Raw genomic sequence first — 16,757 nt, forward strand, 5'->3', positions numbered from 1 at the left:
GCTCACTGTTTTTAAGTAGCAAAGTACCCTTGTTCGAGCTGCTGAGGTGAAAAATCAATTAAATTGGTACAACGCATATCAATCACATTGAACATCCAATAAAATAAAACTGCTAAACAATCGGAACTCCTGAACCTGAATCTTTGTTTTATTTTAAACTTTATACATTACTTCAATCTCCGCTACACGCCTAGGACGGGTTAGGCCCGCGTTTATTTAAGGTCCGTTTCGCCGTGTACACGGATACACGGATCTTAATTACACGTGTACCCGACTACACGTGCAGAACGGGTCAGAAAACCGTGTACGTGTAGTTCGAAAACGGGTACCGAACACGTGTACACGAAACCCGGACACGACCGCGAGCCCTAGTCACTTCACACTCGCGTTCGACTTGTCATTCGATTATAAACCTTATGCAGGGCCATTAGTGTTTAAAATATATTAGCTCGACGAGCCATGAGACGAGCCACGAGGCGAGATTGTAATCATTAGCTCGACAGGCTCATGCGCTCAAGGGCACTCGTGGCTCGCGTGGGAGGCAGTGCGGGGTGAGGTGGGGTTTCCTCTTTATCGTCAAAGTTATGAAATGGAACTATCCAAAATAAAATACAAACTAAAATACAAACGTCCGAACCACTTATTATAAACACCATTCAGTTTTCACATGTAAAAATAGAATTTTATCGAGGTTTGAAAGTCAAATTTCACCCAACTCACCCCATTTTACGGTAACTACAATTTGGGCAACTTTCATTTCTAACTTGTGAATCAGGGTTGAAGTATGTTAAACATTCATAAAGTGCCCTAAACTGACAGTACATGCAATACTTACGTCGCAAAACTAGATATTCGCCATCTATCCACGTGCAGTAACAGATGTACAGAAAACGGAACACATTAGATCATACAGCGGATGGAAATGTACAGTCGCCATCAGATATATCGGGGCGGCCAAGGTGTTCACAATATCTGAACACGCACTCTAACGCCTTGAAAATAAAGGCGTGTTCAGATATTTGTGAGCGCCTTGACAGCTCCGATATATCTGATGGCGACTGTACAGTTGAGATGAGATAGTTATTAAGCGTGTACAGAGAGCAGAAAAAATACGCAAAGTGCTAAATTAATGTTTTGGCTCGGCCCAATGTATTTGGCAAAATGTTCGCCATATTTGTTTTAATATAGGCAAAGAGAATAGAGTTTATAGAGACGGATTGTCAAAGTAAATTATGTAACTACTGTAAATTTACTGCCATCTTTCGACAGAACATAAAACTGTTAGAACACCATTTGACTTTGACACATATCGGTGAATAAGTAACAGTAAATGTACTGTAGCTACATAATTAGCATGACAGTAACTCTCTATTACAAATTTTCTTTGATTATATGTAAACAGGTTGATACAATTAAGGGCCGATACCTATGTACAGACGGACTGCAACTCGACTGCAATTTGTATGGGAACTGCATGCAAATTGAGAGAGAGAGAGAACAATAAGAGTTTTCTTTTACCTCAATTGTACATTCACGTGGCATCCTATCGTTTTATTTCATTTTAAAGGCTCACTGAGACTGGAACCAACTTTGAATAGTCCCTTAATTGGTCAAAACGGTAGAATACCATTAGATAGAATCAGTGGCGTAGCTAGGGGTGGGGGGCGGTCCGTCCCGGGTGTCACCCATTTAGGGGTGACACCCGACCGTGAACAATGTTCACTGAACATCAGTAGTGCCACCTATAAAAATTCGTAAAATGAAAGCGATGGAGTAAATCCTGAGCTATTTAACAAAAATTACAATTACTCTTTTTATTTTAAATATATTTTACAATTTTGATTGGGTTTAATTTTAGGGTGACATCCACAATTTCCGCACCGGGTGCCACCCATGCTAGCTACGCCACTGGATATAATGATAGATTAGAATTGATATCATAATGACAGTGATGTCAAAAAAACGTCAAGTTTTGACGAAACACTAAACTACGCATTTATAAAGGCTCATTTAAAACGCATGCTTTAAGTCTAAATCATCATCATTTCAGCCTATATACGTCCCACTGCTGAGGACAGGCCTCCTCTCATGCGCGATAGGGCTTGGGCTTGGTCTAAATAAAATATAATAATACAATCATGCGACAAAAACTTTTAAATCTAGATTTTATTCAAGTAACTATTTATTAACACATTAACAGACTTCTAAAAATCCCCAAGTAACATAATTACTAATGACTTGCTGTAAACATCAAATCGAGTAACTTTTACTTCAATATATTTACAGATATTAATTATATTAAATAAGGATAGGTCATATTCAGAAGTCTATCTATATACTTTATTTAATTTTAATACCTTGTGTTAAAGTATGTAATGCATTATAAAATGTGTCAAGGACTTTTGTAACCGGCCGTATGGTATTGGCTAGCCCTCAGTGGTGTCACTATAAGTAGTTCGTTTTTTTTAGCATTAGAAAGAACTTGCAAGAAGGTAAGCGATCTTGACATGTCATTTAATTGAAAAACGCTTTTTAAAAATCAAAAACTATTACTTATGAAAGCAGAAGAATATAAATGATCATATTAGATTCATAACTGTTACATATTTGCCGTAACTTATTTTAAAAATGTGTTTTTCAATTAAAAGGCACATCAAGATTGTTTACCTTATTTCTAATGCTAAAAAAACGAGGTATACAGACGGGCAAGATACCATGAGCCCCCGGCCCGAATATGACCACCCCCAATAGACCATGGAAAGAGCCCCAATATGCCCACCAGCCGTGAGCACAGGCCCCATTGTCCCAATTCATAAAGTCACGGGACTTTTGGTACGGTGACGCCACTGCTTATAGTCCTTTGAAGGTCACTAGTGTTAGATACAAAACTTACCGACGCTAGGTCTCGCAACAAGTCCAGAAAGAGCTAGAGCGACACTGGCGGGGTGGCTGCGGCTTGCCTCTAGAACCTTCTCTGGCAGGTCGTTGCTTAGCGCGCCGTCTTCAACTAGGAAGAGAAAGATAATGAATTGAATCATTACAACAGGAATACTTCTACTCTTGCCATGACCACGTAAGCGTGAATTTAAAAGTGGTTACTGTCTTGGGTGAGATGTGAACTCACGGCCTCTGGATCGATACTCCAGCGCGCTGCCATCTGAGCCACCAAGGCCTCATCCATAGTCCATTATGTATGTTAGTCTGTAAGGTTTTTGTAATATGGGCCTTGTTGCCTGAATTAAATTTCTAAATAAATAAATAGTCAGCAAATCATTCCACCATATAGGTCTGCCATATAGGGACCATATAGGGACCCTAGCGACATCTACCGTTAGAGCGTTACACTTCTTAAACGGCTACAGGAGGTCCAAATCATATTGGAAATTCACTATGATGTGCTACCCATTTTTTTTTAATAGCCTGTTTTAATGTCCCACTGCTGGGCAAAGGCATCTCCCCTTGATTTCCACGACTCCCGTTGTTGAGCTTTTTCCGGCCAGATTAAAGGTTAAGTCGTCCCGCCACCTATACCAATTTAATTTTAAATAAAAAATTAAACATGTAAGCGTGAATGAGAAGTTTTACGACCACTTCGTCAGTTTGGTTTGCGAATAGTGTGAGTACAAAAATGTATAAAGTGTATATACTGAACGAATGATACCAGCGAATTATACTCGGCTTCCGTGGACGATATAGCTACAGTAGATATTTTTGAATTTCAAGAGGTCTTCAGATGAAACCAATTGTATGCAAGATGTCAATCGTATATCGACATTAGAGATGCACCGGATATTCGGTTATTATCCGGTATACGGCCTGTCCAGCCATTATTATAATATCCGGCCGGATACCGGATAGTGACCTACTATCCGGCCGGACCGGATAGTAACATTGCTTGATTTCGGAGTAAACAAAATTGGATTTAAGAAACAGTCACGGTCATAATCGTACTCGTTTATAATTATAAAACAATTTAAACATTCCACTGACTTGCACGCGCACTCATTTCGAACTTAGAAATGAGTCCGAGTGAATGTTCACTAGGAAAATGTCAAATTAAAATTAAAAATAAATTAAATATCTAAACCTGCACAATGCGCACCTGAAATACCGAAATGTAACGTATAGTTCCGCCGGCCGAATATTTGGCGGCCGGATACCGTAAATTTGGCCGATGGGCAGACCGAATATCCGGTATCCGGTATCCGGGCAAACAACTATCTGTTGCATCTCTAATCGACATACACCAAACTATATTTAAGTATCGATACGCGTTTTGTATGAACAATGGTCATGTTGGCTAGGCTCCCTCGATGTTGGTTACCGTGGCGGCGGCGCTGGGGCGCGGCGGGGAACAGGTCGGGCGCGGCGCCCGCCGCCTGCCGCAGCAGCCGCGCCGCGCCCAGCTCCAGCCGCGCCGACGGGTCCGCCTGCCTCCCGCACACTGTGCCCTGTTTACATTATAAATATTAATACTATTTTTTCTACTCCCGTACTTTTATTTGTCATTTAAAGGGTCGTGCACACACCTTCAAAACCCTACCTTATAATTGTCAAGACAAGTCTATTCCCCAAAAAAGAATTTGTGCATACACGCAGTATCTTTTTGGCGTGTTTATAGTGGTCATTATACTTCATGTAATGACCACTTAAAAAATATTGAATGAAATACAGTGTTGCCAAACTTATTTTAAATGTCATCTCTGACAAATAAGTGAACCATACACATGGTTTTTTTTTTAATTTCATTCATTCTTTCTTTTCCCGCCCGTACCCTCCTTTTTTGTTACTTCTTGAATTAAAAAGATTTGTTAAATTTTCAATTTTATTTCAAAGTGCTTGGTCGTAGAAAAAGTATTGTATGCAACGTTGTTTAACTGAGTCAAAAAATACTTGTGGCGTCTTTATTAACAATTTTCGGCTTCGCCTCAAATTATTACCCACGCCATTCGCCTTTTTTGACCTCTCTTAAACAACGGTTGCATAAAATACTATTATACTTTAAAATAAAATTGTGAAATAAATTTAACAAATACTTTTAATTCAAGAAGTAGCAAAAATAGAGAGTACGGGCGGGAAACGAATGACTGAATGAATGAAAAAAAAAACATGTCTATGGTTCACTTATTTGTCAGAGATGACATTTAAAATGAGGTTGGCAACACTGTATTTCATTCAATATTTTTTAAGTGTTCATTACACGAAGTATCGTAAAATCGTCAAAAAGATACTGCGTGTATGCACAAATTCTTTTTTGGGGAATAGACTAAAGACTTGTCTTAACAACTATAAGGTAGGATTTTAAAGGTGTGTGCACGACCCTTTAAATGACAAATAAAAGTACGGGAGTAGAAAAACAATTTAATACAATTCTTCGTCTGTGCAATAAATCGTCTTGAAAAGGGATTATTATAAACGTCCAAGAGAATCGTGCGTAGAAACCGCTGTATTAGTGAGTGATAGATAAGCCATACTAGTTTCTAATACTTACCAGGTAAGGTTCATAATAATGCTTCATAGCTCGGCAGAAATCTCCTATCGTACTATACGGATTTCCCAGTATATTCAGACCGAGGACCAACACGTAGAATTGTTGTACTAGTTGCGTCCAGTAGAAGCGAGACGCTGTGTCGATGAGAGCTGTAGGGGTGATAGGGGCGTTTCGGATCTCCAGGTAGGCCATTCTGAAAAGTTTTGGGGTTAATAGTTATTTTACAGTACCTAATTATTTAGTGACGAAATAATAAAGACTAAATTTGAGTCTATTTATTGTATAGTCCGCATCTTATTCTTAAGGTATTTTTCCACTAAAGCTATTAGATAAGATATTTTTATACAAAACTGTAAATTGGAAAAACAGCTTTATGGGTGACATATATATTATTGTTAATATTGTTTTGATCTGAAAGATAAGATGGGCATAATTCATTTAAAATAAAGTGTCAAAGGCAAGTCTTTATACAAATGTTTACTAAAACATTGTCACATTTACGTAAGTACATCGCCCTCTAATGTGCCACTTCTGAGTGTTTAATTTAGAAATTAGCAAGAACCTTTTATAAATAAAGCATGTCAAACCAACGGAGTAACGGGACACTTATGTAATAATACGCAATGTGTGCTGAACTAAAGTTTAAGTAAACGGTACTTTGGCAAAAAAAATACAAAATACTTGTATTTAGCATCGGGAGTTTTTGTAGGTGCTTTCTAAACAATTTGACCAAACTTGATTAAAATTTTCTATAACATCTACACTAACAGGAAAAAATTGAACATTATCATTAAAGTATTTATATGATATCATCATAAAAAAACGGGTTGCACTCCGGGAGTGCCGGCAGAAGTGAAAACTGAATGACATTGTAACAGTTTTTCGATCAAGTCACGTGTCCGTCTTACGAAGCGTCTTGCGTCTTAAGCTCTCGCGAGTTTAACATTTTTTCCCCAAAACGAAAAGTGCACAGCGCCGCTAAAGAAGTTTTCACTTCAAAAATTACGTCATTTAAAAGAACTACGGTTATCTGTACTGTAAGTTTGTAAAGGTTATATATATATATATATTCTTAATTGATAATCGAATGTTTCGTGATTTCAAAAAATATTTACAATAAATGGTAGAACAGAAAAACTCATAAAATCTTAGACGAGTCTTACCTTAAAACAATATCCTTCATGTCACACAACGAGGATCCCCACGAATTAAACAAATACTCCAGCAGATCACTATTGAACAGCTTAGGCCGATTCTCCTTCTTACTGCAAAACCTAGTTCTCGTGGGACTGTTAGGGTTCTCTCCCGAATACCCTCTAGAAGACAGACTTAGCACCAATTTTATCGGCGACAAGTGTACAAACTCAAATATAATGTTTCTCTGAGCGCTAGTCTGAGATTTAAGAGCTATGATCGGTAAAGGCATATGAACTAACGCCAAATCAGCTCTTAGTCTCACAGCAGGTTTTTCTTCAAGCTTCCAATGGTTCAAAATATCAAACACGTAGTTTACAAAACCTCTGTCTAAATTCACATAATGCTCTTGAACTAAAACTTTTAAATACTTGTATACATCTTGGTTCAAAGCAGGTCTGTGCTGTTTTAAAGCTACTAGTTCTATACTTGGTTTCGGACCGCGGGTGGAACGTGCGTTTGGCAAAGGTGCTGGGTATAAAACACTAGGGAATACAGCTTCGCTTAGCTGATTATCTATTTGTAATCGCTGTAACTTCAAATGGCAGTACGTCAACGTATCAGACTTCCTTAACTGCATCCAAACACCAGGGTTATAAGTTCTCCTTAACTCCGAGAAGAAAGGTTTAGTCATTTGCATTTTTTCCAAGTCTATATGAATGTATTCTTTCAACTGACATTTCTTTTGCTCAGTTTGATATTTATCTTCAATCCACGCTGTCAAGTCGGGGGACAACTGTTTCCATTTGTGGCTAACATTGACTTCCCATCGCGGGAGGGAATCCGTCACACTTAGATGAGCCAACTCCTTTACTCCAAGTTTTGTGTCAACACAGACTGACAAACTGACTTCTGCTAAAGATAAATACACTTCATAATCGCTCTTTTCTGAATTAATTCTCATTTTATACTGATAGGCTATTCTCTCATCTTGAGCTAACACAAATACTCTTTGTAAACCTTCCATATAAGATATCCAGTAGACGATAACTTTGTCTTTCCTCATTTTTTTCTTATGAGGGTCAGGTTGTTCGTTTTCGGAGTCATCAGAGCTGGAGGTGCAGGGTTCTGGGGATTTTGGGGTGAGCCGTTTGAGGGTCGAAGACAGTTTGGATGTGACGCTGCTGGTGGCGACCAGGGTGGAGTGCTTGACTGAATGGAAGCTTACTTTCTGTTCGCCGTTACTGAAAATGAACAAGTATAATGATTATAAACTCCACGCTGTGTACATCTTCTTGTACCTGAAGCGGCGGTATTTTGCAACGATGTCAACAGTTACAAAACTGCTCACATATACCAAATAGTGCATAAACTTAGTTTCTATAACTGAAAGTTTCTTTATCAAAATATTTTTAGGATAGAGCAATTTGCTTTATAAGGGCAGAAAATTGGCAATGAAATCGTGTGAACTTTAAAAAAACATAAATTAAATAACATTTTGTATTCAATTCATATTTTTATGTTTACCCATCCTGGCTGAAATCAGCGATGTATCCTTTTCCCTTATTGTTGTATATGTTCCACATTAACTGCCGCTCTTTGCTTGGATCGTCCCACGTATACAGCATGGACTGGTATGGACTCAGCAGAGCCACCTATAACAAAAGGCATATCATAGTCGCGTTTATCTCATGTTAAGGTGTTTTTTCATACTGGAAGTTTTGCCAGAAAATTTCTACGCTGGATTGTAATTGAATTTTGATGAACGGGACATTTTGTTGCTCCTAAAAATTGCTTACGATTAGATCAAAAACCGGGCAAGTGCGAGTCGGACTCGCGCACGAAGGGTTCCGTACCATAATGCAAAAAAAACAAAAAAAAAGCAAAAAAAAACGGTCACCCATCCAAGTACTGACCACTCCCGACGTTGCTTAACTTTGGTCAAAAATCACGTTTGTTGTATGGGAGCCCCATTTAAATCTTTATTTTATTCTGTTTTTAGTATTTGTTGTTATAGCGGCAACAGAAATACATCGATCATCTGTGAAAATTTCAACTGTCTAGCTATAACGGTTCGTGAGATACAGCCTGGTGACAGACGGACGGACGGACGGACGGAGAGATAGCGAAGTCTTAGTAATAGGGTCCCGTTTTACCCTTTGGGTACGGAACCCTAAAAAACTGCAGCGTATACAGATACTAAAAAAATCATTTCAATGGTAATACAAAGTCTCCATCCAGCTAATGCCAATAATCCCCTTAAGCCATTGGGCTTGAGAATAGTCTCAATAATAAGGGAGCCTAGACTCCCATTGGCGATGTACCATTGCCCACACTGTTAACTGACAGTTCGTAAACCTTATTACAAAAGGCATAAAGTCCACCGATGGACAGTTAAGAGTGTTGCTGTTTGTACATCACGTTCTTAGGATATGTGTTAGATCTTAAAACAACATACAATGTGGGGCTATTGTATCATCTTCGACATTATTAACAGAGATGTGAAAAATACTAGAGATGCAACGGATAGTTGTTTGGCCGGATACCGGATACCGGATATCCGGCCTGGACACTGGCCGAATATCCGGTATCCGGCCGCCGGATATTCGGCCGGCGGAACTATACCTACATTTCGGTTTTTCAGGTCCGCATTCTGCAGGTTTGACCTGTTTCCTAGTAAACGTTCGCGCGGACTCATTTCTAGGTTCGAAATGAGTGCGCGTGCAAGTCAGTGGAATGATTAAATTGTTTTAAAATAATAAACAAGTACGATTATGACCGTGTCTGTTTCTTAAATTCAATTTGTTTACTCTGAAATCAAGCAATGTTACTATCCGGTATCCGGCCGGATAGCAGGTCACTATCCGGTATCCGGCCGGATAGTAAAATAATGGCCGGATAGGCCGGATACCGGATAGTAACCGCATATCCGGTGCATCTCTAAAAAATACTTTATAAAAAGTATTTAAATACAAAATACAAATACTTCCTTGATAATACTATTTCAAATGCAAAATACAAAATAGTTTTTGAATTTGTACAAAATACAAAATACGAAATAGGTATTTTCAAAATACTTTTTAAAAATACAAATACTTTGCGATAAAAGGTACTCTGAGTAGTGAATAGGTACCTAGTCTGAATTAAAAAGTATTACTCGGAATTTCCGAGTTGAAAAGACTCTCTTTATTCTTTGAAATCAATCCTCCATCTAAAGTGAATTTTTCTAGTTGTTTGCTCATACATATTAACCGGTAGGATGTAGGTATGGATGATGGTTTTTAACGGCCAACTTATAGCTAGTATAATGCCTCTCGTTAGTGTGATGAAAACGTCTCGTTTGTGTTTCACCAGGGCAGAAAAGTTTGTTCTCCTCTCGTGCCTTGAAACCCTTCGCAACACTCAAGATTCCACTTTTTTAACCACTCGCTACGCTTGTGGTCATGTGCGACGTTACTAAACAGATTCAACAGTTCCATGTTAAAAGAATGAGAGAGTTGCCAGGATTGTAACATCAGAAGTAACTCATACCTACATTACCTACCTACTATAAAGTATTTTGTATTTTGAAAATAGAAAATAGGTCCCAAAAACTATTTCAAATAATATACAAAATAGTTTTCTTCAAAAGGTATTTAAATACAAAATACAAAATAGGTATTTTGCATTTCGTATTTGCATTTTAAATACAAGTATTTCAAATAAGTCACATCTCTGTAAAAATTAATGTTTAAAATGTGTAAGTTAATAATTTATTAACTTACACATTTTGCAAAATACAAAATAGTTTTTGAATTTGTACAAAATACAAAATACGAAATAGGTATTTTCAAAATACTTTTTAAAAATACAAATACTTTGCGATAAAAGGTACTCTGAGTAGTGAATACCTAGTCTGAATTAAAAAGTATTACTCGGAATTTCCGAGTTGAAAAGACTCTCTTTATTCTTTGAAATCAATCCTCTATCTAAAGTGAATTTTATGTGTAAGTTAATAATTTATTAACTTACATATTTTAAACCTTATCGTAGAGACATAAGGTCCGCAGTAAGAGTGTTGTTGTTAGCAATCAGTACACGTTGTCAATCAGAGCTCAAGGCTTATCAAAAATTATAAGGTGCCTCTGCCTCTGCCTTTACTTACTTACTGACTGCTGTGGCGCAACGACCCGAAGTGGATCTTGGCCTCCGACACCAAAGACCGCCATGCTACTCTGTCCAAAGCCGTTTCTGTCCAGTCGACGGCGCCGAGTTCGCTAAGGTCTTTTCATCACACTCGCTCAGCAAATGTGGAATTGCACGCAGGTTTAGCGGGAGTTACAGAAAAAGCGTTCTCCCTAGGGAGTCATGAAGTTACTAGTGCCATAATTAACAGTTTTTTGTCTTTATACTTAATTTTTGTATCACAAGTGTGATGAAAAACATTGTGTGTAACTCGGGGCGTAATAATATTGCAAACTCGAGTCTATAGCTCCGGCAAGCCGTCGCGATCTAATTATAGTCTTGCAATATTTAACTTACGCCCCATGTTGCACAATGTACTATTCTGCACTTCGTCTCTTCAGCGGTACCTAGGGCGTCCAGACTCTTACCTGGCCAGAATCTTTTTGGTGTAGTTTTAGGAACAGGTCTTCACACAAGTTGTCTATGCGGACGGGCGCGTCGCCCGCCGTATACGGCTTGAATGTGATGGTGAACGGCCGGTCGGTGCCTCCCGTCACTTCAACTGTGATCGCCGACTGAAAAAAAAATTTCATTTCATTTTTGGGCATTTTTCTCTGTCACTCTAATTACGCCTTCGTTGGAGTAAAAGAGAAAGATCCCCGCAATTTGCGAATTTCGGTTTTCGCGGTAGCCCCTCTGTATACAGCTTAGCAAAAAAGAGTAGAAATTAAAAAGTGGCAATACTGTAGCGTTGTCCCTTTCAAATCAATATATATATATCACTACCTGTGAGTTCATATAATTGGCTTTCTGTATCCATTATAATTTCTATGGTATTGTCATAGCTGTTGGTTCTCCAAATAAATAAAATAAAAAAATATAAGAAAACGGGACGACACTACAGTGTTGCCACTTTTTAATTTCTACTCTTTTTTGCCAAGCTGTAGGTATAGGCGTAGTAGGTAAAGAAATCTTTGATCAAACACAAAAAACAATCCGTTCAATTATCAACTCGAAATATAACTCAATATCGTTAGTTCTCGTAAGACCCACCATAAAGTGTCATTCTATGGAACTTGCTAACTATGTAAACAAACTCATTATTTTCATTATTCTTTGACAATTTCAATATGGCGGTTTGTTTACATAGTTAGCAAGTTCCATAGAATGACACTTTAGAAAGTTTTCCAATTTTTAATTTGAACCTTGTTCTATAAGTAAATTGGAACGAATTACGTTTGTTAAGGCAATGAAACAAAAGAAATAATAATTTAATTATTTCATGAAATGTTCAAATTAGATTTCAACGAATATGTACATTTAGACTCACTAGGCTATTTAAGCATTCTAACACCTGACCTATTACTGTTAACTAAACATAAAGTTAACAGTACTAATTGTTATAAAAACCAAAATATATAAGACATTTCAACACTATTTCGGAAGTCATTCCATAACACAACATAACGACATATTGCATAACAGCATCCGTACATCGTTCACCTCTGAAAAATTACAGCTTTGTCACTTTCACTCGTTAAACAGCATCATTTGGCGTCACTTACTTCTCGTTAAAACGACAAAGTCATAACGTAAGCAGTGAAGTTGGATGTGTTAATTCAATTGACACCACTTTCATCTCAACTATTATAAGACATGACAAAATTTCACTGGAGCTCAGTTTTCAGTGGAACCCTCGATTTGAAACACTATTAGTTACATAAAAAAGTTTTAGAAACCTTTCAAGAATGTGGAATATAATTTCAGTGACAGTGCTATTGACATTATTCAGTTTAGTTTTTAGTGAAGATGCATTTTTAAACGAAACTATACACATAAGAGTTAAACGTGGAAAGTACTACTCATATCCGTCTAGGTTCTACAGGCGACCTCCAAACAGTTATCCTGTCAAGGGGGCCTTTTCTATAACCCCCCCTCCAGGATACATTGTGGATGACGAAGAACCCCCCTACCCGGGAAGACCACACGATCCAAGACCTAAGGTTAGTAGTAAAAGACCCAATGATGGTTTAAGAGACGAGGACACAAATAACATTATTAAATACTTAAGCAAGCAAGATTTGGATAAGCTCATAGATATGGCCAGTGAAAGAGAAAGATATAGGGAAAATTCAGTTGAAAGAAGACCTTATAAACGAGACGAAAGTAGAGTTAAAGATACTGAGTATCCAACTCCAGGGTATTCTCTAAACGGTCCTTATAAAATCTATGAATCAGACAAATTCAACAGAAACGGACCTTTGGTACAAGAATCAGATTCAATCCCAATTAACTTTAAGCCACAAGATGAGATTTATAATGGGCCTTTTAGATCTCAAAATACTGAGGAATTCAGACCTAAACCACAAGAATATGATAGTAAATACAACGGACCATACGCACCCACAGACTTATTAAACTACGTTGAAGACGCCACTCAATCGAAAATAGTGTACGTTAACCACGATACAGCAAATTTGCAAACAGAAGAATCAATGCAAAATAAACAAATGTCGTATCTAAATGCGTATATACATCATGAGATAAATGATATGCCAAATTTAGATAATGGACAGAGAGAAGAATTATTGCCTAAACCTGTTAATTTAAGAGAAGAAGATTTTGATATTTCTTATACAAATAATGTGCCAACTGTAGTAAGGCCGAGTTACAAGGTGGAGAGTTTTGGAGATCTGCCTTTGATGAGTAATGCTCATAAATTGGATACAGTCAGTTCGTACAAAGTGCCGCATTATACAGTAAGTAGTAAAAGAAAACTCAATGTCTTAAATCTAATTTTGAATCTGTCCTAGATCTTTTTTTTCTAATATCTGCACATTTTTTTAAGTATCGACAATATTTCAACGTAAAGTGAAAATATTCCTTTATTTCATTATCGTTCAGTGGTGCTAAAATATTTCATAAATACTCCATAAGGTGGTGGTACTGGTGCTCGACGCGGTCCCAGTACATGTAATCTTGAAACTTAAGTAATTGTCAATAAAGGTGACAGCAGGGTGTCATCTATTGGACATTAGCATGTCGAGCACTAGTACCACCACCTTACAGGCAAATAAATTTAAAATATTCTAACCAGTCTTGGTTAAAACAGAATAACTGGATTGTCCAGCCCTCTCAACAAAATAAATTATTTTACCTTAATTGTGTATAAAAAAAAACTTAAAAATCTCCTCTTAATTGTTACAGGTAACATCAAGCTCAAAATACAACCCACCTCCACCACCATCATCATCATCATCATATTCCTCACCCTCCGTGCCACTAGAACCAGCGCCACCAATCTCAGCTGCCAAAGAACAGAGCGACGCGCACCTTAAAGCTATCAAGATATGGGCGCATCGCTCACAGGGGACAGCTTATACGTTACATAATGACGGGACTTTATCGTTAGAGAGACAGAGGCCGAAGACTAAATACGGACAATGACACAGATTAAACAGAGAATTAGCGTGAGACCACTCATAGGTGCAGTTTTACAATACAATACAAATAGTCTTTATTGCACACCTCATTACTAGTTAAATTAAATTTTCGACGTAGTTACGGAATGAGCGTATTATAACACGGTGTCGTAATGTAGCACTAGATGTACTGTAAATGCTATAAAGATATTATGGACTCATCGCTCACAGGGTATGGCTTATACGTTGCATAAGTGACGGGACTTTGTCGTTGAAAAAATAGCGACCGAAGACAAAATATGGACCTTGATTATCAATCTTAAAACAGAATACTAAGTAATAAGTGTACTGATATTGGGGGGCCGTAAAATTGACAGCGAAGTAGATGGCGTTGTATGACCTAATTACCTAATACTAGTTGATATAGCATGGGGTAACTAGCTTGTCGAACGAGTTTGACAATCCACGTTTGTAGATTGTGGTGTTCCTACTTAAAACTAATTTATTTATGTAAAGTTGGTCAAGCAGATCTTGTCAGTAGAAAAAAGGCGGCAAATTTGAAAAATATAGGCGCGAAGGGGTATCGTCTCATAGAAAATTTTAATATCGCGCCTTTTTCTACTGACAATGACAAGGTTTACTTGACCATCTATAGTATAATTTAGTGTATAAAGTTGAAAGCAGGTGGTAAATTAGAAAATAACATATTTATGCAGCACCACCAAAACGAATGTAGTAAATAATAAAGACGAAAGTAACATTAATTCATGTTTTTCTTATTTATGCGTTAAGTTAAGAGTTACGTTGAAGATGTGTTATTACTATACATTTATTTGAGCAAATAACTAACAAAATAACTCACCCCCTTATCCATTCTGAGCACCGTAAAATGATTCTTTGTAATCGGGAAATGCTGACTCACGACTCCTGAGTCCCTGTTACAAGTAAAAAAAAAAAACTTACCAGAGACAAAAAGAAAAATCAATTTAAAACTTAAAGAAAAAAGAGTTTTTAACGGACATAAGGTTTTTAGCTGCCCAAATAATTTGCTGTTGCAGCAATTAAGAAAAAAAATCGGGCTTGATTTCTATACAATGAGATGCAAGTAAAGACTGTCCACGATAAAAGTGGTCATGTGTCATACGGTACATCTTTTAAATGAATGTGAATTTTCAAGCAACAATTTTTTTACAATTTGTGGATATCAAACTACATTATAAAATAACAAACAAAAAATGTCTTTAAGAACAAAACCGTACTTTTTAGTATTTGTTGTTATAGCGGCAACATAAATAGGTACATCATCTGTGAAAATTTCAACTGTCACGGTTCATGAGATACAACCTGGTGACAGACAGACGGACAGTGGAGTCTTAGTATTACGGTCCGGTTTTTACCCTTTGAATACGGAACCCTAAAAATAAAATATATTACCTGTACTTGCAGTGCATGGCCATGGAGTCCGTCTGAGGCCAGAACGGTGTACACTGCTGGGGTGCCAGGTCTATCCAGAGATCAGCAGCTTCATTCTCTTCCATGAACCGCAAATGTCGTTTAGTGTCGTTGTACACGAGGAAATATGGTAGGAGGGTCACGATTTTGGTCAGTTGGGGGCAGAGTTCGGAAAGCGTTACCTGTAGGAGAATAGTACATTATTGTCGAGGCTCGGAAGTAGCTACTTGCAGGCTGAGGATTCGTTTTAAACGGACGACCTTGGGAGTCCGTTTAATTGAATCCGAAGCCAGCAAGTAGCCTTCCAGCCGAGTCATATATAGTGCTTTTCTCAAAAATGGTGCAAGAAATATAAATATCATAGAAATATTTTACAAAAGCAACGTTCTTACATATATATTTTGACAGAAAAAAGCCCTTGCCGCCTTTTTATTTTTTTTAATAAAAAAATAGAAGTGTATTTTTCTGCCAAAAATACGCCAACCTATTTGAGACATCTAAATAGTCGCGGTACTAATCATCTGTTTGGCTGTTTAATGGGCCTGTGCCTTCATTTGATATGGTCATTTCAACTTTTAAAAAGTTTGGAACTCGACAAATAATGGAATTTGTATGCAACATTGCAGTCCCAAAATCGAGACTGCAATGTTTTTAACTTTTTAATTTTTGACTGACCATAAACTACGCGCTTCGCGACCTATGTTTTAGACGGCAAAGTCGACTTTGCCGTCCATTTTTGAGAAAATAGTACATTATTGTCGAGGCTCGGAAGTAGCTACTTGCAGGCTGAGGATTCGTTTTAAACGGACGACCTTGGGAGTCCGTTTAATTGAATCCGAAGCCAGCAAGTAGCCTTCCAGCCGAGTCATATATAGTGCTTTTCTCAAAAATGGTGCAAGAAATATAAATATCATAGAAATATTTTACAAAAGCAACGTTCTTACGTATATATTTTCACAGAAAAAAGCCCTTGCCGCCTTTTTATTTTTTTTTATAAAAAAATATAAGTGTATTTTTCTGCCGAAAATACGCCAACCTATTTGAGACACCTAAATAGTCGCGGTACTAATCATCTGTTTGGCTGTTTAATGGGC

General features: G+C 37.5%; 2 protein-coding genes across 2 annotated transcripts in view; one reads left to right on the forward strand and one right to left on the reverse strand.

Annotated features, from left to right (window-relative positions):
- The window catches only part of LOC134668302 (intermembrane lipid transfer protein VPS13C-like), a 53,207-nt gene that overhangs the window by 28,200 nt on the left and 8,250 nt on the right, over window positions 1–16,757 (reverse strand). Inside the window, exons 7-14 of the mRNA XM_063525785.1 lie at window positions 15,646–15,845; window positions 15,074–15,146; window positions 11,218–11,364; window positions 8,153–8,280; window positions 6,655–7,869; window positions 5,492–5,684; window positions 4,325–4,451; window positions 2,898–3,007 (exon numbers count right to left, since the gene is read on the reverse strand). Of these exons, the coding sequence (XP_063381855.1) occupies window positions 2,898–3,007; window positions 4,325–4,451; window positions 5,492–5,684; window positions 6,655–7,869; window positions 8,153–8,280; window positions 11,218–11,364; window positions 15,074–15,146; window positions 15,646–15,845 (2,193 nt within the window). The remainder of the gene's footprint in view (window positions 1–2,897; window positions 3,008–4,324; window positions 4,452–5,491; window positions 5,685–6,654; window positions 7,870–8,152; window positions 8,281–11,217; window positions 11,365–15,073; window positions 15,147–15,645; window positions 15,846–16,757) is intronic.
- Window positions 12,298–14,280, forward strand: LOC134668277 (uncharacterized). The gene is made up of 2 exons (XM_063525758.1): window positions 12,298–13,595; window positions 14,008–14,280. The coding sequence occupies exons 1-2, from the start codon at window positions 12,538–12,540 to the stop codon at window positions 14,234–14,236; spliced, it is 1,287 nt and encodes a 428-aa protein (XP_063381828.1). The 5' UTR covers window positions 12,298–12,537; the 3' UTR covers window positions 14,237–14,280.

This window comes from Cydia fagiglandana, chromosome 10, assembly GCF_963556715.1.
Source record: "Cydia fagiglandana chromosome 10, ilCydFagi1.1, whole genome shotgun sequence".
Taxonomy (NCBI): Eukaryota; Metazoa; Arthropoda; class Insecta; order Lepidoptera; family Tortricidae; genus Cydia; species Cydia fagiglandana.

Coding starts and splice junctions, on each gene's coding strand:
- LOC134668277 (XM_063525758.1), top strand. CDS start 12,538: ATGTGGAATATAATTTCAGTGACAGTGCTATTGACATTATTCAGTTTA. Junction 13,596..14,007: donor TTAAATCTAATTTTGAATCT/GTCCTAGATCTT, acceptor GGTAACATCAAG/CTCAAAATACAACCCACCTC.